The 23,285-nt window shown below is 50.1% G+C and overlaps 1 protein-coding gene across 6 annotated transcripts in view; it reads right to left on the minus strand.

Annotated features, from left to right (window-relative positions):
* Positions 1–4,373, minus strand: part of Adora1 (adenosine A1 receptor) — a 36,280-nt gene extending 31,907 nt beyond the window's left edge. The window contains exons 1-2 of one of the 6 annotated variants that reach the window (XM_021156557.3): positions 4,142–4,373; positions 2,930–3,327 (exon numbers count right to left, since the gene is read on the minus strand). In XM_021156557.3, coding sequence (XP_021012216.1) covers positions 2,930–3,270 — 341 coding nt within the window. In that variant the 5' untranslated portion in view covers positions 3,271–3,327; positions 4,142–4,373. Of the gene's footprint in view, positions 1–2,929; positions 3,388–3,576; positions 4,015–4,052; positions 4,104–4,141 lie in introns of those variants that run through there. The other 5 variants (XM_021156550.3, XM_021156535.3, XM_021156542.3 and 2 more) reach the window with 5 other exon arrangements.
* Between the last annotated feature and the right edge of the window lie 18,912 nt (positions 4,374–23,285).

The following is a 23,285-nucleotide window of genomic DNA, read 5'->3' on the forward strand; positions in this document are numbered from 1 at the left end:
TAGGGAGATGAACGGTGAAAAGTTCCTGGCACTAGGAGGGAAGGGAATCACTGCTCAGTTACCCAGCGGGGGTGGGTAGTGCACAACATGTAAAGGGCCACACATTATTGACAATCAACTATTTCAACTTCAAAAATAACGTAACTGGGCCACGCTGTGTGAGGTGACTCTCTCTACTCTCGGCTTTCTGCTAAGTGGAAAGAAAGAAAACCTGCGGTTGACTGACCAGCCTAATCCTTGCTCTGCAAAGGTGTACCTGACTCCTACATCCAGACACAGCTCACCAACACTCAGTGGCATTATTCTCACAACCCAGGGCCACAGCAACCTTTGTTTAGCATATCAGGGCAGGGAGCCAGGTGCCTGAGGGCTCAAAAGCCTGGCATCCCATAGACTCCAGTTGCCCAAAAGATACAGAGCATTCTGTACCTCCTGAAGGGTACCTGAGTGGTGACAGGCCTGGCTCTAGAGTGATCAGCATTTTGGCCAATGAACCTTGTTTTGGAAGCTAGGCTTTAACTTGAGAGAAAGCTCTTTTTCACTAGGGGGAGGGAGGTAAGGGAAGTGCTCGCAGGGACACTGCTGAACAAGGGGGGACAGTTATGGGCAGAGCCATGAAGTTGAATGGAGGACAGATCTAGGCTGCAGCAAGAAGACAGAGACACTCCCCAAAAGCCTGCTTGAGACTCACCCACGTGACTTGGAAACCCAGAGTATCAAAGACTATATGTTTGTTGCTGCTGCAGGGCATTGTGGGTAATTCACAGAGACAGACAAGATGTTGTCGCTGCCCCGGTTACTGCCTTTGAGGAACTGGCAGTCCACCGAGAGAGGGAAATCCTGTACGTATATAACTTAGCAGTTCTTTACACCTTTTTGGGCTGGGTTGTGTGTGTGTCCATTTAAGAGCACATGTGTTTGGGTTGGGGAAAACATTGTACCTTTCCAGTCTCAATTCAAGGCATTTATTAATAATGAAGCTAAACTTCTCAGTTACAGCCTGCATACAATAAATGTCAGGAATAATAGTCACTGCTATATATTTTTCCAGGAACTCTAAGCAGCCATATTACTATGTCTGTCCCCTTTTATAGATGAAGAAATTAAAGTTTCAAGAGGTTAAGTTAGGCGACTCTCCCAAGGTGACACAGCTAGGCATTCATAAAAGCACTCACTCCCAGGCCTGCACTAAATTCAACTTGTGTTTCACCCTCAACTCTTAGAGCCTTGACCCCACCACCACTCGCTTCAAAGCAGCCTCAGCTGTCTCTGGGACGAATGAGCCTGCAATTCCCAACAGCACGGCCACTTCAATGTCCCAGGCCCACGGGGTAGGAATGCACATTCTGAAATCTGTGACCTCTGTGTCATCAGGACAGGGCCTTTAACTTGCCTTGGCACCCACCCAGCAGGAAGACTTTCTTGAGCAGCCTTCCTCTGTCTGCCCATCTGCGTGCATTTCTAATGTGGCCACACTGTTGTAATGGTCGAACACTGAGGCCCAGCCCATCTAATGGACTGAGACTAGCTTGACTGGTACAGGCCAGCAGCCCGGGGCTAATGGCAGCGTGAAAGGCCCTGGGAACAGAGCTTGCCAGGCTTCTGGGCTGTTTCCTTTCCCCTGGAATAGCAGCAGCCTGTACCCCCACCTTCCTTGGGAAACCTTGGTGGCTGTGAGGGAGGTAGGCTGGGAGCGATAGGGAAGAGGCTGACAGCAGGGTTCCAGGCCCAGGAATCAGAGAGAGGACACGGATCACGCTCTCCACACCTGGCTCCTGGGAGATCCCGTGAGCCTGCTTCCTCTCTTCCAGTTCCTGCCCCGCCTCCCTCACTGGACACAGGGATCAAGGGAGCGTGTGACACGAAAAGAGGCTGGGAAAAGTGAAACATGCTTAAACGTGACCAAAGGGAGGACTACCGGTGCCCAGGCCTGCCCAGGCACACTGCCAAGTGAGGCTAGAGGCCCCAGGTCCCAGATACGAGAAGAAAGAAGCTGCATAAAACAGCAGGTGCTAAAGGATGGCTAAAGCTCACCCTTAGAGAACCTACTGGTGACAAGAATTCAAAGAAGGGGGAAGCACACTCAAAAGAGTGTCCCAGCAGAGCCAGTTCCTGGCAGGGTGCCCAGGCACTTGCTGGCATTTGGTGACCCAGGCAGTGCCTGGTGCCAAGATTATGGCTTGGTAGGCCTGGGCAGGGATCCTCAAGGGAGATGGACCCCCCACTACGAGGGCTGTCACCATTAGGCTTCCCACCCTGAGCTGCCTAGAAACAGCAAAAGCATCTCTGCAGGCAACAGCCAGAACAGGAAGGGCAACACCAGCCTGCTCCTTGCCTCAGGGGAGGGCGGGCAGAGGCAACTAGCCCTCTGGGCTCAGCAGGACAGCATGGAGGGTGGAGTTGGCTGGTACAGAAACATTTGCTGAACAAGTGAGCTAAACAGTGCCTTCCGGAAGCCAGCTCGGTCTGGTCCAAGAAGCAGCAGCACCCTGAGTCCTGGTGTGCCACCCTCCGCATGTCCTCATCTCTCTCCTGAAGCTTTTCTCTCCTATCCCAGTCTGGAGGAACCCAGATCATTCACAAGCCTATACTGGTTGTCCCTTGTCTTGCTGACCCTTCCAAATGTTCCAGTCCCACTCCAGGCCCGACCTCACCTGCTCCCTCAGACTCTCTGGTTGCAGAGGCTCCAGCACTGAGGTCATGGGCACTGTCAGGATGGTAATTCTCTGACACCTAGCCCCTCCTGTTTCTCTCACTGCAGCTCTGCTGAGCATCCCTATACAGAGCCCAGGAAGGCACTTTGGGCTAGGATCCAAATGCCCGGAGAATACCTGGCTGACTAGGAGGCTTATGTATTTTCATCTTCTCTCGCTCATCCCCAAGCCCCACACATGGTTGCACAGAGTACCTTGGGCTGCTGTGAACTCACCGGAGAGGGATCTTGACTCGGAGGTACCGATCCACAGCGATAGCAAGCAGAGCCAGGATGGAGCTCTGGGTGAGGATGAGGACAGGACAGGCCACCATGAGGCAGGTGTGGAAGTAGGTCTGTGGCCCAATGTTGATAAGGATAGCCAGTGGGATGACCAGGGCGCCAACAGCCACATCAGCTACCGCCAGGGATACGATGAAGCAGAAGGTAGCATCGCGAAGTGCCTGGTTCACCTTCACAGCCCAAATCACCAGTACATTTCCGGGCACAGAGACCAAGGCAATGAGCACCTCGATGCCAATGTAGGCAGCCTGGAAGGCCGAGATGTACGGTGGCATGGTGGGCAGGAGCTGGGCACATCAGCAGACAGGCGCCCTGGGGCGCGAGGCCAGCACCTGTGGTCAGGAAGCCTGCGGTGGGGATGCCAGCCTGGGAAGGAGGGGACATAGGCAGCCCTGCGAAGATGTGCCCCAGTAAAGTGATGCAGTGCCTGCCCAAGCTGGCCAGACACTCAGGCTCACTATCTGCTTAACCTCTGTCCCCTCCCCTTGTCCTTAGAGGTTCCATTCAGCAACTTAAAATAGCAGCACTCACTCCACCACTGGTTTTTGTATCAGGTGTGAGGTGGCTCCCTGTACACTTACTCCACAAGAATCCCCTGTGCATCCACAGTGCCCACAGGTGTCCGCCGACCCAGAGGCAAGGAGCTCACCATCCTGCCTGCCAACCAGTAGGGGGTCCCAAAGGCGTTGCCCTAAGTTCCCCGGGCGGCTTTCCGGAGCCGCGCCGGGCAGGGCTGGGCTCTGGGCACCGCGCGCGCATCGGCTCATCGTTCTCCTGGCTCCCGCCGCTGCGCTCCCAGCCCGGCCTTTCAAGCAATCACATGGTGTGGCAGAGGCTCAGCCCCGGACGCCTTTAAAGAGGTAGTGCCCCTGTTTCGTACCTGGGACTGGATGGCAGGCGTGATTCTGAGGGACTAAGCCCAGGACCTGGCGGGTCCACGGGCTCCCATTCCCCGCGTGCGCGCACGCCTACCCTGTGCCCACCCACCTGGGACGCCGCTGGTGCCCGATTCTTAATAGTAGCCTGGTCCAGCTCCAGCTCTGCCCAGAATCCTTACCCATCGACTGCCCCAAGGGGGACATCCCAGTCATTTCATCCACCCCTTTCCTGCACACTCATGATGCACGAACTGAGCCACAGACTTACCCAAGGTCACACCAAAGCTGGCAGAGCTCCTGGCTACCTGAACTGTCTAGCCAAGTATCCCCAGACCTCAAAACCTTGGGCAGTCGCTCCCTCCGAGGATGCCAGGGGATCCCAGGGCTAGCCAGTTAGGTCCAAGGGGTGGTAGCCAGCCGAGACTCCACTCTGGCGCCGGCGCCTTCGTCGCCCCCGGCGCGGGAGCTGAGTGACAATCGGGCTCCGCACACCGGGAGCGGGAGGGGGCGGGGGCGGCGGCGGCACCCGCGGGCCCCTCCCTCGTCGCCCTCCGTCTCCTCCCCTACCCCCTCCTCTAAACAAAGGAAGTGATTCAGTGTGAGAAAAGCTGGGAAAACGTGAGCGTCTCGAATGGTGTGATGTATGGATCCGGCCTCGGGACAGGGACAGTACCGAGGTGCCGACTCCCGTGTTCCCTCTTTCCCTTACTCCCTCCCTCCCTTCTCAATGCGGCAGGCGGACAGCCCAAGCCCTAATCACCTGCGGGACTCAAGAGGGCCCCTCTCTGGTCTCCCACCGCCACCAACCGTTGGCATCTGGGCGCCTCCCCTAATCTTAAAACCTACTCTCTTCAGGAAAGCAGTCCCCAGCACTGTCAGGAGCGCACAGGCTTCCCGCACACACGTTACTTTGCAGGCAGTCTCCTGAGTCATAGCCCTTTCTCATCCATCGCTCAGAGTGCTTTTCAGGCTCTTCGTAATTTCCATTTTGCAGATGAGGATGCTGAGGCTCAGACAAATGACCCCCACTGTCAGTGTTACACTACTATGCTCCTTCCCCTCCCCCTCCTCCTCCTTCTCCTTCTCCTTTCTGCCCCAGCACCTAAGACCACACAGTATCTAGTTCAATCCCTTGTGCTCCAGAAAAAGATTCAGGCTGGGAAATGAAAGGAACTTGCCAAAGACTAACACACTGAAGCACCAGCACAGTGCCCTTCCCACAGTGCCCTCCCCACCTCACCCTCCCCACAGTGTCCCTGGCCCTCACTTCATCACTTGCTTCCAGTTTCTATCTGTACTGGCTCACGCACAGCCCCAAGTCTTCCCTCTCAGTGCCTTATAGAGAGATCCCACCCTGAGAAATCCTGTTTGTGTGTTGGTCAAGGGTCTGCACTGCACAGTAGCTGGGTGAGTCAGGCTAGGGGAAACCCTATAACCTGCTGCCCCCTTGCTGGATTCCAGCTGAGGAGAAGGGCTCTGCCCACAGGAGGGAGAGCTACTTCTGCTGAGGTGTGCTGTAGGAGTACAGTAAGGAGCAGTTTCCTCTGGAACCTGGGTGGCTGGGAGGAAGGGTGGGAGCTAGTCGGTTTTCTTCAGAGAAAGAAGCCCAATGAGAGGAAGACACTTCCAGGAGACCCAGGGCTTCACTTCCACTTCCACCTTCAGACAACAGGGGACTGTGAGTCTGATGACAAAACATCAGGCGTCCTTCCTGCCTACCTCCCATTCCTCCCTACTCCTAAGAGCAAGCTGCCATCCTGCCCCTGCCCATACCATGCCACATGAGGCTGAGATCTGCATGGCATCTCTGCCTCTTGGCTCTTTCTTTCCTTGACTCGGGGCCTTTAAGGCATAAAGCCTTTCACGTAATTAATTTTAATTTTTTAAGACAAAGACTTGCTATGTAGCTCAGGCTGGCCTCAAACTCAGTCATTTTAGCTGTCTCATTCCAATACCGGAATGATAGATACAATCCAGCACCATGTTAGGCAAAGTGAGTTTTTCGTTGGATGGTTGGTTGGTTGGTTGGTTGGTTGGTTGGTTTGGTGCTGAGGAATGGAACTCAGGACTCTTGTGTGCTAGCCTTGCATTCTGCAGCTGAATTATATCTGTGATCCTCTTTTAAGTCTTGATTTGCTTCTTGTCAGCCCTATGGCAAGCCCACCTTGGGGCCAGCCAGTGGCCTCAGGGAGAGGAGGACACTGTGGGAGGACCAAGGCTGAGCAGGAAGACCCAAGGGACTGGATGGACCCTGTGCCAAATGTGATTGCTGTTTTTCACACATGCCCCAGACCCCTGACTAGATGAACCTTCTACCATGGCCATTTGACTCCCTACACACACACACACACACACACACACACACACACACACACGAATTTCGCTGCCTCCAGCAGAGTCCTGGTCTGTGTGGCAGCTCCATCAGGAATGATACCTAGAAGGTATGGGAACTGCACAGGCTGGTTGAAGGAGAGTTTGATACAGAATGCTTATAAAAGGACCAGCAAGAGGCCAACAAGGTGGGGGTTGGGTGAATGAGTTCATTGCTGAGCCGGACAACCTGAGATCAATCCTCAAGATCTACAATATGGAAGAGGAGAACTGTCTGTCAAGGGCTGTCTGTCTCCTGACCTCCATATGAGCACTGTGGCACTCCCACACACATAGACACATGCACTAAATAAATAAAATGTAATAGACTCTTAAAAAAAAAAAAAGAAGCAGGCAGTGCCAGGCCAATGGGGAAAAGGGGAGGAAAGGAGAGTCCAAAGTTCAAAATGCTGAAATCTGCCCCGTGCTGATAGTGGTGCTATGTTGGGACCAAATCCCACAGGTACCGGGCTTGAGCACTCTTAAAGGTACCCAAGAGAAAAGCTTTTTACTAAGCATGTGACTCTGAGGCAAGATGATGTCACAGGAAACGAAAAGACCCCAAGGCCTGCTCTCTGCACAATTTCCTCTCAGCCTTGTCTTTTGCCTTCCAAGACCCCTGTCTCTGATTTCTCTGCTGGTACCCTTAGTTCTCCACAGTGGGCCTGAGAAGTGTGAAAGAGAGGGCAGAGATGGAAACACACTGGGGTAGCCCTGTTCAGCAGTCCTGAACCTTCACCTTTCCAGAGGTCTCCACATTGTCCCCAAACTCCCCAGGAGCCTACCCACCCCTTTGAGCACCAATGAGGAGAGAATGGCTGGGTGTCAAAGTTTGGGTCTACTCTTAGAGAACAGAAGAGGTCTTAAGATTCTCCTCTGAAGCTAGGCATGACAGTACATGCCTGTTTTCTCAGCTCTAAGAAGGTGTAGGCAGGAGGTTCAGAAGTTCAAGACCAGCCTGGGTTATACCTTGAGTTTTGGGCCAGCCTGAGCTACATAATGAGACCCTGCCTCAACCAAACTAAAAACCTCTTCTGAGCCTGGGGGTTTAGTCCAATAGTAAAGTGCTGGCTTAGAACGAAGGCGGTCCTCTGTGTTCCATTCCTTGTGCCAGAAAGGAAGGAAGGAAGGAAGGGAGGGAGAGAGGGAGGGAGAGAGAGAGAGAGAGAGAGAGAGAGAGAGAGAGAGAGAGAGAGAGAGAGAAAGCAAGAAAGCAAGAAAGCAAGAAAGAAGGAAGGAAGAAAACAAGCCCTTTTTCTTCCAGCAGGCAGTTTATTCTGGTTCCTATGTCATGGTTATTCTGGGCACTGCAAGCACAAGGAGACCTGGATAAGAACCGGAAGTCAGGACAGAAAGGCTGCAGGTTAGCAGGGGAATGTACTGCCCCCTCTAGTACTGTCCATCCCAGTGTGACTTCCTGGAAGCTCCGTTCTTTTCCTATCCCACACTGCTCTGCCTTTGAAGACCAGAAATGTAGGTCTCTTCCTTTTTCTCTCCCCTTTCCAGCTCCTTCTCCCAGGTCTGAAAGTCTGCAAAGGGGACACCTCAAGTCTATGGGAGCCTGAGTCTGTGTGGGATGGGAACATGGGCACAGGATATGTGGGCCATTTAGTTCTGCTCACTCTGGATGGCACCAACTGTTTCTAAATCCTGGAGGAAGGAACTGAGGTTTCTTTTCAACCACATTGTCAACTTCCATTCACCTCATTCTACTCAGCGACAATTAAGAAGCAAAGCCCCTTCTGGGTATCCGAGGGCAAGCCGAGATAAGAAGGCAGGGAGCCCCAGGGAAAGCTCACAGTCACAGACATGAGCACAAATGACCCCATATGCAGTGCTCTCTGGGAGGACGAGGGTGTGCTGCTGACCTCTGACCTCCATGTTTCCCACATCCAGCTGAGCTTCTGCAAGGCTGGAACAGCCAAGGCTGTGGAGGGAAAGGAGGCCACACCCTCTCGTGTGGGGATCTAGAAACACTAAGGACACCTAAGGACTTGGCAGAAGAGCCTCAGGTTGAGGGAGGAGAATCGGGGTTTGTGGGGGCGGTGTATGTCTTGGAGAGCCATTTCTGCTTTAAGCAGAATTCTCTACTTTACATATGGGTTGGTTGGTTGGTTGTATGACTTTGTTTGAACATAGATTGTATTGGCCATGTGAAAAAAATGGATATCTGAGCTCTAACCTAAATAAACCAGAGACATGAAACCCAGAAAGGGAGTAAACTTACCCAGTCTTCCCTGTTAGGGCACAACTGAGGCCTGGGCAGGAGCTGGGAGGTGAACTGAGCTCCGGACTCTATCTCCCAGGCTCTGGGCTCTATCTGCCAAGGTCCCAGGGGTCAAAGAGAGTCCTTGGCTTCCAAGTCCCTCTGTCTCACCGGGAAGGGAGATAGGATGCTAACACACCCGTGGGAGCCAGGGACCCACGCTGATAGCACAATAAAGGCACTGCAGTTTGGTGCTCAAGAAGATTTCCCTGCAGACAGCATCCCTGGAATGCTCACTACATACCTGGGAGGTGGCAAAGCCGGAGCTTTAGGCCCTCAGCACAGACAGTGCAAGACTGAGAAAGGCTGAAGTGGAGCCATGTGCTTGGCTCAGAGTGGAAGCTGGGCCACACGGAGGCATCCTGGGCTCAGGAGGAGCTGAGGTTTCCCTGAAGGTGAACTTCTCAGCAGACCACCTATCCGTTCATTTACTCCGCCGTATTTCCCGAAGCCCACTATGAAAATGGTGTGTGTGGTACTATACCTGCTCAGAGTCTGCAAGAGCTCAAAGGTCGTATGTTCTAGGTGCCACAGGCTAAGCAAGGAGCTTGCTGAGGAGACGCTGGCTGCAAAGTTTCCAAAGGAAGCTGAGCCAGTGTTTGAGGTTGGCCAGGATGCTCTGTGTTTGTGGAGAAGGACAGGCAGCCTGCGAAAGACTGTTATGGATCCAAGTGGGGTGTGTGGGGGGGTGTACAAAGTGTTTGCTGCATCTTGGGCAAGATGAGGGGCTCTATGGGGCCCCAACCTTGCATCTGGACAGAATAGTGACAGTAAGCAAGCCTCCAGGGCAGGTCACTGATAGTACCAGAGGTATCAGCTCCATCTTTAGCATGGGGAACGCAACATTTGCACATGTTTCCTGAGCCTAATCCTCTTATCCAGGAGACAAAACCAGGAGCTCCATCTCTCTTGTTATATGAGAATGCATCACAGAGTATAGAACAATCCGTCATGGCCTTCTTTGTTAGTACTTGAAAGCTCTTGAGGATTTTGACCAGGGACTGAAGGATCTAGGAGATGCTACTTTATTTCTTGTGGTGCTGGGTACTGAACGGGGGCCTGGAAATGCTAGGGCGAACACTGGGTTACCGAGCTTCAATCTAACCCAAGACAACGGAACTTCGAAAGACAACCCCAAAGGGCCTGGAGGAGAGGAAGTGAAGGCTGCAGGTCTGTCAGCAGCAGTAAATGCCTTTGCTCAAAGATGTCGAGAAGCTGAACCGAAAAGGAAGCAGAGGGAACAGAGAAGAGCAGATGTTGCATGGGAGGTGTGCTGGGCTCAGCGGCTGGCCACGTGCAGCAACCAAGGAAAAAGGAAGAGAGAAAGATGGGTCCAGGGGAGACACTGATGGCTGATGAAGGAGACACTGGCAGTGGAGACTGAGGGTAGAACAAGTGTGGTGTGGCCCTGACAGGGTTTCTGTGGGCCTCTGGAAAAAACCCAGAACATGAATGTGGACATGTTCATCTCTGTCCCGGTAAGAGTGGAGACCTCGCTGAACAAGATTTCCCCTGGGGGAAGCAAGATTACTTGAGGAAGGGAGCAAGGAGGCTGGCCCGTATATCCCGCCCACCCACAGGAGGAAATCAGGAGGGAAAGCAGCCAAAAGAGAAGAGACACTTCAGGAAGAGTCGTTCTGAGTGGCCTCAGGAAGGGAAGCCATCATCTTGTGTGACAGGAAGGGAACGGAGGTCTGGAAGAATCCTGGTAGGAGGGGGTGGGTGTATGAGGGTCTCTCCCAGGTTAAAGCTGCCGCAGGTAGCTAAGGGTGGAAGCCGTGGGTGCAAACTCGTCTCTGAAGGAGCTTGGCAGGCGAAAGAACAAAAGATGGATGGTTAGCTGCAGGAGAAGGAGGTCACAAAGAGGTTGGTTTTAGCTGGGGGAAGATCTGAGCATGCTCACAGCTTCAGTGAAGAAGGCAGCGGCAAGAAGAGATGAATCAGAGGGAGAGATGCTGAGCACAGGGCAGGCTCTCCACACTACCCTCTGCAAGCCCATGGGGACCTAAGCAGATACTGACAGCTCCACCGGACTCAGCACTGTGCCTGACGCTCTACCTGCTCACAGACCTGGAAATCCCTGGCTTTCCCCCATCCCCTAGGCGCCCAGTCCTTTGTTGAGTGTTTCCAGAATGCTCCCAGGCCTTTGCCTGAAGCGCACCTCTATTGATACATAGCCGATAGTTTGTCAACAACATTTCACGTCAATAAAAACTTGGTCTTGCCCTGCTCTTGCTCCTCCTCCTCTGGTGGCCAAAGCCCAGCCCTGCACCACAGTCCTGTACACCAGGTGCCAGTCATGGATTTCTTGGCTTCCCTGACTCTCTGTGTACCCAGAGGGGTCCTTCTGGAAGACCCACTGACCCTCCACCAGTCAAAAGAAAACAAACTGGCCCCACCGCTGACAGACAAATGCCACCCTGGATAGTCCACTGTATCCTGAACAGCATAGCTTCCTGGACTCAACACCACCTGCAAGAAGTCAGGAAAAGTGACATCTGCTTCCCCTCCCCTTCACTGGGCAGAAGGGGAAATCGAGGCAGGGAGGAATTTATATGACTTCTGTTAGATGCTAGGTAGGCTGGCTTCCCAATTCTCTCCGTGCCCCCCTCCTTTCCCACCCATCCGTCGCTGCCCTTTGATAAGAAGAGGCCCTCCAGCACATCATGGAGAGCGGGCCCTCAGAATGTGGAAGGAGGAAGACAGGCTAAGGTTTTCACAGCAGTGTTACTCAAAATAGCTTCAGAGCAGAAACAAGCCAAATGTTCACCAACTAGAGTTACCAGAATACATTCAGGACATCCAGTTTAAAAACTGTTAACAGCTTTATTGGGAAACGGTTTATGTAGTAGAAAGTTCACTCATTTAAAGTGTACAGGCCTCAGTTCTGAGACTGTATTTACAGAATTGTGCAACCATCAGCAAGCACCGTTTCTGTCTAGAACATTTTTATCATCTCCCTCCAAAAACCCTTGTGCCCGTTAGCAACTACTCCCCCTCCCCAGCCCCAGGCAACACAAATCTTTTGGGGGTGGTAGGATTGAGACAGATTCTCACTGTATAACCCAGGCTAGCCTCAAGCTTGTGGTTCAACTCTTATGACTAGTTAGGATTAAAGGGCTGGGCAGTTCAGTGACAAACTGTTCCTTCTATAGATTTGCCTGTTGTGGATGCTCCTCAGTGGTCCTTTGTGACAGCTTCCTTCAAATACCTTAATGTTTCAAGGTCCATCTGAGTTGTAGCATGTATCAGTTCTCTCCTCCTCCTCCATCCTCTTCCTCCACTTCCCCTTCTTCCTCCCCTTCCCCTCCTCTCCATCCTCTTCCTCCACTTCCCCTTCTTCCTCCTCTTCCTCACCCTCCTCTTCTTCCTCCTCTTCCTCCTCCTCCTTTCCCCCTACTCCTCCTCCTTCTCCTCCTCCTCTTCCTCAACCTCCCCTTCTTCCTCCTCTTCCTCTACCTCCCCTTCCTCCTCCTCTTCCTCAACCTACTCTTCTTCCTCCTCTTCCTCCTCCTCTTCTTCTTCCTCCTTTTTCTCCTCTTCTTCCTCCTCCTCTTCCTCTTCTTCCTCCTCCCCCTCCCCCCTCCTCCTCTTATTCCTCATGCTCCTCCTCCCCTTCTTCCTCCTCTTCCTCCACCTCCCCTTCCTCCTCCTCTTCCTCAACCTACTCTTCTTCTTCCTCTTCCTCCTCCTCTTCTTATTCCTCCTTTTCCTCCTCTTCTTCCTCCTCCTCTTCCTCTTCCTCCTCCTCTTCCTCTTCCTCCTCCTCCCCCTCCCCCCTCCTCCTTTTATTCCTCATGCTCCTCCTCCTCCTTCAGTTATTTGGAAGTCAGAGGGATAACTTCTGGGAATCAGTTCTCTCCTTCCACCATGGTTTCTGAGGCTATAACTCAAAGTCATCGGGCTTGCACGTGAAACTCCTTTACCCACCAGGCCATCTCATTAGCTCAATGCTTAGTTTCAATGGCTGGAGAAGATTTCATTTCATGGACAGTTCACATTTTGATTTCCCAGTCTTCAGTATACACACACACACACACACACACACACACACACACACACACACACACACACATCAGAGCTCAGGGGACAGAAAAGCAATAGTAGCGATGAGCATAGTCACCTCACAGTGGTGCCTTAGTGTGGTGCCACGTGTACCAGTCTGAGGCACGAGGGCTGAAGACACTGAAGCCAGCAAAGTTTTTGTCCTGCAAAGCTGAGCACCAACTGGGGTGGGGTTTGCTCAGCTGGGGCCCTGGGGCTGTGAGCCTGTCAGAAGGCCTACCACACACATTTTCATAGGCTATGTTCCTCTCCAGTGGGCATGGAAGTCAGGCGTGCAGACACTGAGCCTCCTTCCTCACTCTGTGGAGTCCAAACCGGTCACATAGGCTCATTCCCTTTGCCTAGCCTGGCACCCATTCCCTGATCTTAAGCACAACTCTAAATGCCATTCTACAGACACTCCCTTCAAATCCATCTCACCTCAGCCCTGAACCTGGAAGAAATTCACACCCTGAGCAGGGCCACTTGCCTAAGGCCGGGGGAGAGAGATGACCTAAGAGAGATGGCCTGTGGCTGGGCAGACCATCAGTCCCCTCTATGGACCCACAGACCAGAAATTAACTCCTATTCCTAAAAGCCAGTCACTCGACCTGGTCGCTCGTGCTAGGGACAGAGGGGTCTTTCGATGTCTAGACGTCTTCATTTTCCCCTCCCCAGTACCCAGGGTGTCACTTGCAAGGCAAGCCCTCTACCACTGAGCTGTTTCGATCACCCCAAAGTTGCACAACCTCATCACACAGGGCCGGCGCGGCGCCCGGAGCAGACGGTCCAGAATGAGATTCAAGACAGCAGAACCACGTTATCTTTGTGGGTTCTTTTGCCCCTCGTGGCATCGCGGGTGACATGACAATAATTCTCCCTTTATGCAGCCTACAGAGGCTGAGGGAGGGCAGAGAGGCTACAGATCAACGTTCAGTGCCCTTGTCTGGAGCTCGGGGTCCCCCTGCTGGCGCACTGGAGCCTGGGCGGGGCTTTGAGCCGAAGGGCGGACACAATCAGGTGACACCTCTGGGGAACGTGGCGAATGAGGCGGAGCTGCTGGAACTCAGCTGGAAGGCCCAGGGGACCAGCCCTAGGAATGTCCAACAAATATGCCACCCCGATGGCGACTTTGGCCTCCTGGTGCCCAATCCAAATCCTTTGTTACCAGCCCCGCTGCTTCTTATGTTTTCAGGCAAAATCTCCTGAACATGCCCGAAGAGCATGTGTTGGGAGCCCTCCCTGCTCTGGGGAAATCTTCAAAGACGGGGTTCCCAGCACCCTCTGCTTCCGGCCAGCCTGCCTCGGGAGTGGTTCAGCGCAGACCTTCCACCTCCAGTACTTCTGGGAACACCACGCGTCTGGGCACAGAACCCCAGGTCACCCAATTCTCCTCAAAGGCCTCCAGGGCCTAGTAAATTTGGCTCAAATGTCCCTAACTGGGAATGTGACCAAGAAACCTCAGTTTTGCCGTCTATAAAATGCAAACTGTCGACTTTTCTATGTGAGCGGCTGGGAGGATTTGGTGGTATTGTGAAGTTGGTCGCACTTGAGCATTTGACACACATCCCTAAGCACTGATGTTTGCATAGCTCTTTGGCCCTTCCCACCCTAACATGTAACTACCCGCAGGTAGGAGTTATCCGCAGAGGAGTAGGGCACCGCCCTGCCACGTGTTTGAGATTTCCCCCACCTAGCAAACTCCTTGCTCTTCCACCCAGTCTACAGCAGGAGGGGTGGCAGCTGTTTCCCTCGACTGCCCAGTCTCTGACCCAGCCAAAGGCTGGCACAGCTGCTGGGGTGGCCCAAATGCTACACAAAGGACAGCTGGGGCTGAAGGAGGACAAAGATGGGCACCCTGCCTGTTCAGTGTGTTCCCTCACCCCGCAGCCCCCTAGACCTTTAGTAGCAGCCTGGGACCTCTGACCTCACTCTTGCCACAGCTGTGGGGAGGGGGCTGTCCTCTTGCACCCCTCTCCTTGTCCTCTGCTCTCTGGGCCTCCACCCCTCCCCTTTCCCCTGTTCCCTCTGTCGCCCACATGCTGCCCAGCTGTCCCTGTCCCTGTGCTGGGCACTCCGCCCACCTGCAGCCCTCATGAATCGCCAGTGTTCACACTCTGACCCCTCAGCCTCCACCTGTTCCCCTCGGTCTGGGCATCAGGGCTGTGTGGCCCCATCTGTTGTCCTCCGTCTAGAACTTAGGGCAAAGACTCCACTGCAAAGCTCCTAGCTCCCTCCTGCCTAGGGTGGGTAGGAAGGCTCGGCTGAGAGGATCTAATCCGGTGACTTCATCTTCTTTCTTCTCTGCCCAGGCCACCAACAATGTTCCAAACAACCCAGAACCTTCCCACCTGAAGAAAGTGGACAGCCCGCTCACTGCAGAAGGACCTTTGCATCTTTAAACACATTCTAATCTCATTTCTGTGGCAAGGTGCTTTAACAATGTACAATGGCAGACAGAAAAACAAGGCGTTGGGAAATTGCATGTATATGCGTGTGTGTGTGTGTGTGTGTGTGTGTGTGCACACACACACACTCGTGACTAAGTCATCTCCCAGCCAAGAACATGTTAAAACAAATTCTTTCTGTATCTTCTTTCTTTCTTCCTTTTTTTTTTTTTTTGGACAGGTACTCATGTTGCCCAGGCTGGCCTTGAACTCCTGATTATCGCTCAGCCTCCCAAGTGCTGGGATTGCAGCTGTGTACCAGCAGTCTTGGACTGACTATACTTTTCTTAAGACAGTGAAGCCACTACAGTTCAGCTCAAATTCCCTTACCAATTCCCTACCCAGACCTCTCTGAGCACAGAGGGACCACCATGAACACTTTGGGGTATTTCCAAGCATTTGCCATATTTTGTACCACTTGCATTCATATGTTATATACACATATACATTATGGCACTCACAGGCTTGTGCAGGCATTGGCTTTTATTGTTCTTGAGGAAGTTGTAACCTACAAGTATTCTGCAAATGAGTTTGTTGTAAAAACAAACAAACAAACAAACAAAAACAACAACAATCACCCTACCTGGGCCAGTAAAATGACTCAGTGGATAAAATCACCTGCTGCCAAGCTGGACAGCCAAGATGGACAGTTCAGTCCTCATGCCCAGTATGGTGGAAAGGGAATTCACTCCTGAAAGTGATCCTCTGACCTCCACAAGAGCACGTGTGAGTACACTTGCACGCGCGCGCGCACGCACACACACACACACACACACACACACACACACACACACACACACACACACGTAACTGTAACCTTTATTTGCCCGATGTCATTGTCATCTCTGAGGCTTACTGCTTCACTCTGCTAACCAAGGCCCAGTTTCTAGCTTCTGCATAATCTTATCTAGGCCTAAAACATTTTCAGCCTCTGAGACTCACTGCTGAATAAGCTCACCCCTTCCTAATTCTTTCTGAGCTCTAACTGGCTGATTCAACACAGCTATTCTGGCTCAAACTCCTCTCCCAGCTGACTTTTTCAATCTGGCTCTCAGCCTCTGAATTGCTCTTCTTGGCCTCAAGCTAACTCTAGCAATCTGTTCTAAGTTCCCATTCTCTGGCTTGTTCTGTCTTCACCTTCTTCTAGCTTGTTCTATCTTCAACCTGTCTCTGTTAAGCTCTCCCAGTAAACCTGCCTCCATCTCCCTTTGGGCTGCTCTGCTCTCCCTCTCAACTCCACTGCACTGCTCTCCACAAACTCTCCTGGATTCCTGTGCTGCACTCTCATCCTCCTGTCCTGTCTGTCTCTCCCTTAAGTAGCTTCCCTTTCCCCTCTCTTCTCATGAGAATTGGACACATCCTATTCTGTCGAATTTTTCATCACTTTGTCTGCCACTTGATTAGACATCACTTTCAAACATAGGTGCTTCCTTCTACAAACTAACTTTACCTTCATTGTTTTGGATTAACAGTCAGTACTAAGGGTATATCTGTATTCCAGCCAGAGGGACTAAAGGTGTATGCTAAGGGCTGAGCCACACCCTAAAGAGAATCAGGTACAAATATCATTTAACTTACACACACATGCATGCATACACAATCAAACATGCACATACATACACACCAAACAAATAAATGAATATAAAAACAGATTTTATTTGTTTTTTCTTCTTCTTTTTTTTTTTTTCCCCCGAGACGGGGTTTCTCTGTATAGCCGTGGCTGTACTTTGTAGACTAGGCTGGCCTCGAACTCAGAAATCCGCCCTGCCTCTGCCTCCCGAGTGCTGGGATTAAAGGCGTGCGCCACCATCCCTGGCTCAAAAACAGATTTCAAAAGTCTGCCTGCCTACATCAGTGCACGCAGCTCTGCAGTCTCTTCAGATTCCACGTCCTCTCCCAGCACCGACAATGGCATTGGGCAGCATTTTGTTAGCCTCTCCTATTGACAGCCATTTACCCTATCGCTTGTGTCTCTATATCAAGTCTGAGCCATCTACAATCTAGTCCTTCCGGGTCCTACCTGGCCCTGTGTTTCTACTCCCTGAAAAGAAAAGGGGCTGCCATTTACACTGTTTCACGATCATAAACATCCTCAGAGCATTTTAAAAATAAAATTTTAGTCACTCTCTTCCAAAATCTTGCAGCCTGGCGGGATGCTTCATAAACTGGGCATGGTGGTGCAGGCCTTTAATCCAGTACTTAGGAGGCAGAGGCAGGCAGATCTCTGTGAGTTTGCTCGAGGCCAGCCTGGTCTACATAGTGAGACCCTAACTCAAAAACAAAACAAAACAACAACCAACCAGACAAACAAGAACAAAAGAAGAATAGAAGGAGGAGGAGAAAGAGGAGGAAGCGAAGGAGAAAGAGGAGGAGAAAGGGGAGAAGGAGAAGGAGGAGCAGAAGAAGTTTCATTATACCAGCACTGTCTGCCAGAAAGGAAACAGTTAAGTGAAACTTGGTGTGTCCACTCAGTGAAATATTATGGGATCATTAATTAAACTGATCATTATGAAGACTGTAGGAGCATGGAAAATGTCTCTATATTAAATTTTAAGACAGACTACAAAATTAAAATTCTGTTATGGTTACAAGTATGCAATAGGATGTATGCATACAAAGATAGGAGGGACAAAAATGGAATAGGTAAATGCAACTAGACTGGTTGGGCTCCTTGGTAGAATCCCTGGTGCATGGATACTGTTGTTTACTACAGATAGTCAACTGCTACAATCTGCCCATGTAACAGATGGCGAATATCTAAGTGAAATAGTAGTGGAAAGAAGAGAAGGGAAGGAAAGTGAGTAGAGGGTAGGGCAGGCTAGTGCTATGTCAACTTGATACAAGGTATAGTCATCATAGAGGAAAGAGCATCAGTTGAGAAAATGCTACCTTAAAACTTAGCTATGTGCAAACCTGTAGGGCATTTTCTTAGTGATTGATGGTGCAGTGCTGCCCACTATGGTCTCTATTAGAAACCATAACTCCCAGTCTCTATAAGAGGCCAGTGTCTTGGGTTCTATAAGAAAGCAGGCTGATCAAGCCATGGGGAACAAGCCAGTAAGCAGCACCCCTCTATAGCCTCTGCATCAGCTCCTGCCTCCAGGTTCCTGCCTTGTGTGACTTTTGGCCCTGACTTCCTTTAATGATGAACAGTGATGTGGAAGTGTAAGCCAAATAAACCCTTTCCTCCCCAAATAACTTTGACCATGGTGTTTTGCCACAGCAATAGCAACCCTAACTAGGACAGGGGGAGAAAAGGAAGAAGAGTGGAGGGGGAGAAAAATGAGAAGGGGAGACTGCAGTAGAAGCTGAGTGTGAAATTTGGACTAGAACTGTGACAGCCAATGTCATTTAGATTCTTCTTTCCTTCAGAATGATAAAGTCTTCACTGTGCACAGAAGCATGCGACCATCTCTGGCCCTCCCCCTCCCTGACTATCCCTTCTAGTTCTATCTGAAGTCCACCAGGGAGCCAAGAATACTACACACAGCAGAGTCTAGTGGAGTGGGGAGGGGCAGAGGCATAAACATGGATGAATTATTACAGTTACTGGAAAATAGTAAAATAATATAGAAGCTGTAGAAAAAGGTTCTCGCCGGGAGGTGGTGGCACACACCTTTAATCCCAGAGGCAGGCGGATTTCTGAGTTCGAGGGCAGCCTGGTCTATAAAGTGAGTTCCAGGACAGTCAGAGCTATACAGAGAAACCCTGTCTCGAAAAACAAAACAAAAGAAAGAAAGAAAGAAAGAAAGAAAGAAAGAAAGAAAGAAAGAAAGAAAGAATGAAAGAGAAGGGAGGAAGGAAGGAAGGAAGGAAGGAAGGAAGGAAGGAAGGAAGGAAGGAAGGAAAGAAAAAGGTTCTCAGAGTAAGGACATCTAATGTGACACTAAAAGGATGGGCAGATTTCCAGGCAAGGCATTCTAGGTAAAATGCACATGTGCAGATGCACTGGGGTCTAAACATGCCAGCACCACATACGTTACCATTGAATACAGCTAGACACAGGAGAAACAGGGGCAGGAAAAAGAAGCTTTGAATGTATCCATAGGGCAAAGAAAAGCATCACAGAACTGAATCAGAATAAGAGCACACTTGATTTGTCACAGAGAGGAGGCAGAGAGAGCATCCCTGGATTGGTGAGAGGGCTCAGAAAGATGCTAAGACTGGTGACCTGAATCTAATCCCCAGGGCCTAATGGTAGGAGAGAGGTGACTTCTGTAAGTCCTCTGACCACACATACACACATAACATAAACACATGTATGCATATAACACACCTATGCATGCAGATAGATGCATATAAAACATACATGTATGTAACACACATACACACATGCATGCATATAATACATACATGCATGCAACACACACAATGTAATTTTAGAAATATACAGAGTGTTTTTAGTGAGGACGTTCCCCATAGGATTGTGTATTTGAGGCAATGAAGAGAGTAGGCAGGAGCGGAGGAGAAACATCCCTTAGAAAGTGAGAAAGACCCACTGCCTCAACCTGGAGCAGTCAACAAAGGAAATTCCTGAAATCCTTGTGTAGAAATGATAACTCTTTTCCATGTATTCAGCGAACACCTTTGGAGGGGCTGAAGTCAAGGGACAGCCTATGAAAGGAAGACAAACAGAGAGACAGACCCTCACACATCAGCATGGAAGTCACACAGCAGAGTCAGTTGATGTGTCCACCACAGACAGATGATAGCTGTGTGAGATATTGAGACGAGCCTAGTATGGCCTCATGCTTTGAGGTGACTGGGCAGGGGCACAGGGACAGAGGAGCTGTCAACAGAGTGGAACCAAGAAGCAAGGAGCTGTCTGGAGGCAACGATCATTTTTACTTAGACTTCTGTCTCTGACCTGTTCTATAGCAAGGTGTGAATTAAGAAGCCTGTCAGCTGGGCTTGGTGGTGCACGCCTTTAATCCCAGCACTTGGGAGGCAGAGGCAGGCAGATTTCCGAGTTCAAGGCCAGCCTGGTCTACAGAGTGAGTTCCAGGACAGCCAGGGCTACACAGAGAAGCCCTGTCTCAAAAAAAAAAAAAAAAAAAACCAAGTCAGACACAGCTTTAAAAAAAAAAGAAAAAGAAAAGAAAAGAAAAAAGAAAAAGAAAAAAAAGAAGCCTGTGGCTCTCCCCATGAGTGACTTACATGGGAAGTCCCCAGTACACTACCTACCACGGAGTGTCCAATGAATAAAAAACAAAAACAAACAGCACAGAAATTTAAAGCAGGACTCATGTTCATCAGTACCTTTCCCCACCTCTCCATGACCACCCACCCACCCCCCGCCCTTGAAAGGCCTTCCCAAGGAGGCTTTTGACAAAGTTAGAACTCGGTTTACCTTAAAACTACTAGCATAGCTATAAATATACAAAGGCCAATAAGATGAAGGCCTGCAGTGAACAGGCGCGATAGAAGCTGAGGGGTCTCAGCAGTCCAGCCCCAAGGAAAGATGTCTGTGTGGCGATTGAAGAGCGTGTTCTACAGTCTGGCAAGTCATAGCCCTTCCACAATGCTCCTGAGGGAGTTGCCAAAGTTGTGAGAGATTTTGTTCTTGAGTGTGGTGCTTTGAAGGAGAATGTCCCACACATCCTGGGGGATTTGAACATTTGGTCTCCAGTTGGCGGCACTGTTGGGGAAGGTTTAGGGGGTGTGGCCTTGCTGGAGGAAGTTCCTGGGAGAGAAAACTACTTGGAGCTCTCTCTGTCTCTCTCTCTCTCTCTCTCTCTCTCTCTCTCTCTCTCTCTCTCTCTCTCTCTCTCCCTCCCTCCCTGCTCCAGCTGCCATGCCTTCTGCCTGTCCCCATGCTGTCACCACCATGGTGGACTCATAACCCTGTGGAACAAGAAACCAAAAAATAAACTTTTTTTTTTTTCTGCAACTTGCCTTGCTCAGGGTGTTTTGCCACAGTAACAGAAAAGAAAACACTAAAGCTTTGTGCTTCAATTCTGAGTTAACTGGTTCTTGGGGTCAGAATAAGGCTGGGGATGGAGACATTGTTTATGTTGCTGGTATTGGGTGGTGAACTCATGGAAACTTACTTGGAAGATTTACTGAACTCTACCCCAGAAGGGCGCAGGGGATTAAAAGGCTTTCAGGCACCCAGCTCAGCAGGCTACAGGTTTTAGGGCTATCGGAGATGTGTAAACACTCAAATCCTGTTTGACACATTGCCATTGCTGATGTCCACATTTAATTTGTGGCTGGCCCCCTGGAACCAGTCTTGTTTGTCACTGCAGGACTATCCCCAGCTGTAAGGAAATGTCACACTATTTAATGAGCACAAAGTCACACAAACGGGAAAGGGCCTCTGATTTGACAAGTGTGAATTTGCTTCAGGCCTTTTTTTTTTAATATAAAAAATATTCTTTGTCAACTTCATACACAGCAAAATGTAACTTGAGCACACCCCCCTATACCACCCCTCCCTCCCCCAGATTCTCCCCCAACACATCTCTTCCTATCTCCAAGCCTTCTTCCTTTTTAAAAAAAAAATAACCTACTAAATTCAACTAGTACTGCCTGCATGCACATTGTAACAACAGCCACATCCCTATCTCCCAGCAGCCATCAATTGCAAATAGCTCCTCAGCTAGGTGTGAGGCTTCTCCACCATCCATCCTGGGATGAGGGATGCTCATCACTTAGTCTTGTGCTGATGACCACAACTACTAAGTCTGTGATTGTAACAACCGCCTCATATCCAGAGGACTGTTTCAGCTTGTCTTGGATCCTCTGCCCTTAGAGGGCTTGATACAAACACCCCACTTGACACTTAATAATCACCTGTCTTCAGCTCTCTGGCAAGTTCTGAGTCTTCTCATTCACTGCAGCCCACTGCACGGAGGAGCTTCTCTGACCATGGTTTAAAGTAGCCTTCATTTATGGCTGGAACATAAATTTTTGCAGGCACTTGGATCGCATGTTCATTTAACAAAATAACAGACACAGATTCCCCCACCCCCCCGAGGGCATATGACCTTCCTAGCCTTTGTTTGTTTGTCTGTTCGTTTGTTTTTAGGAAAGAGTCTGGTAGCCCAGGTTGGTCTCAGAATCACAAAGATTTTTCTGGCCTCTGCTTCCCAAGTGCTGAGATTAAAGGTGTATGCTAACATGTCTGGCTTTCCTCTTCCTTCCTTCCTTCCTTCCTTCCTTCCTTCCTTCCTTCCTTCCTTCCTCCCTCCCTCCCTCCCTCCCTCCCTTCCTCCCTCCCTCCCTCCCTCCCTCTCTCTCTCTCTCTCTCTTTCTTTATTTCTTTCTTTCTTCTTTCTTTCAAAAGATATTTTGTAGACGAGCTTGCTTGTATGTATTATGAACATCACATGTATGTCTGGTGTTTTCAAAGTCCAGAAGAAGCCATTGGATCTCCTGTAACTAGAATTATAGATGGTTATAAATCGTTATGTATATGCTGGTAACCAAAACCAGGTCCTTTTCTAGAGCAGCATGTGCTCTTAGACACTCAGTCATCTCTCCAGTGCCTAGTCATGTGCTTCAGATCAGGTTTACAGAACCAAATGTGAATTGCTTTCTGGGTAGTTTTCAATCAGAAAGCAAGCCAGGTGTGGTGGCATACACCTTTAATCCTAGCAGTCGCAGAAGCAGGCAGCTCTCTGTGAGTTCAAGGCTAGCCTAGTCTATATAGTGAATTCCAGAACAGCCTGGAACTACACAGTGATACCTTTCCTCAAAAAGTCCAAAAAAGGGGGCGGGGCTCAGTGGTTAAGAGCACTTCTGAAGGTCCTGAGTTCAAATCCCAGCAACCACATGGTGGCTCATAACCATCCATAATGAGATCTGACACCCTCTTCTGGAGTGTCTGAAGACAGCTACAGTGTACTTACATATAATAAATAAACAAATCTTTAGAAAGAAAGAAAGAAAGAAAGAAAGAAAGAAAGAAAGAAAGAAAGAAAGAGAGAGAGGGGGAAGAAAGAAAGAAAGAAAGAAAGAAAGAAAGAAAGAAAGAAAGAAAGAAAGAAAGAAAGAAAGAAAGAAAGGAGTTGATTACCCCTAACAGCGATACCACTATTGCACCAGAAGGTATATCTTACCTAGCATTTTTTTATATTTTGAAATTAGCCTCTTGAGTGTCCTTATGAATGGCACAATTCTGGGTGTGACACAAGTGCTATTTGTTTATTTGGACCTGTTGAAGTCATGTCTTGTTAATTAATCATCGTACAAATACTAAACCAGAAAGTTCAGAGAGAAAGACTTTAAAATGCCAACCATGTTTGCTGCTCCTGGCTGCGTTGCAGACAACTTGAGGATAT

Source organism: Mus caroli, unplaced genomic scaffold (genome assembly GCF_978045245.1).
Source record: "Mus caroli unplaced genomic scaffold, Mus_caroli_1 scaffold_1, whole genome shotgun sequence".
In the NCBI taxonomy this organism is placed as follows: Eukaryota; Metazoa; Chordata; class Mammalia; order Rodentia; family Muridae; genus Mus; species Mus caroli.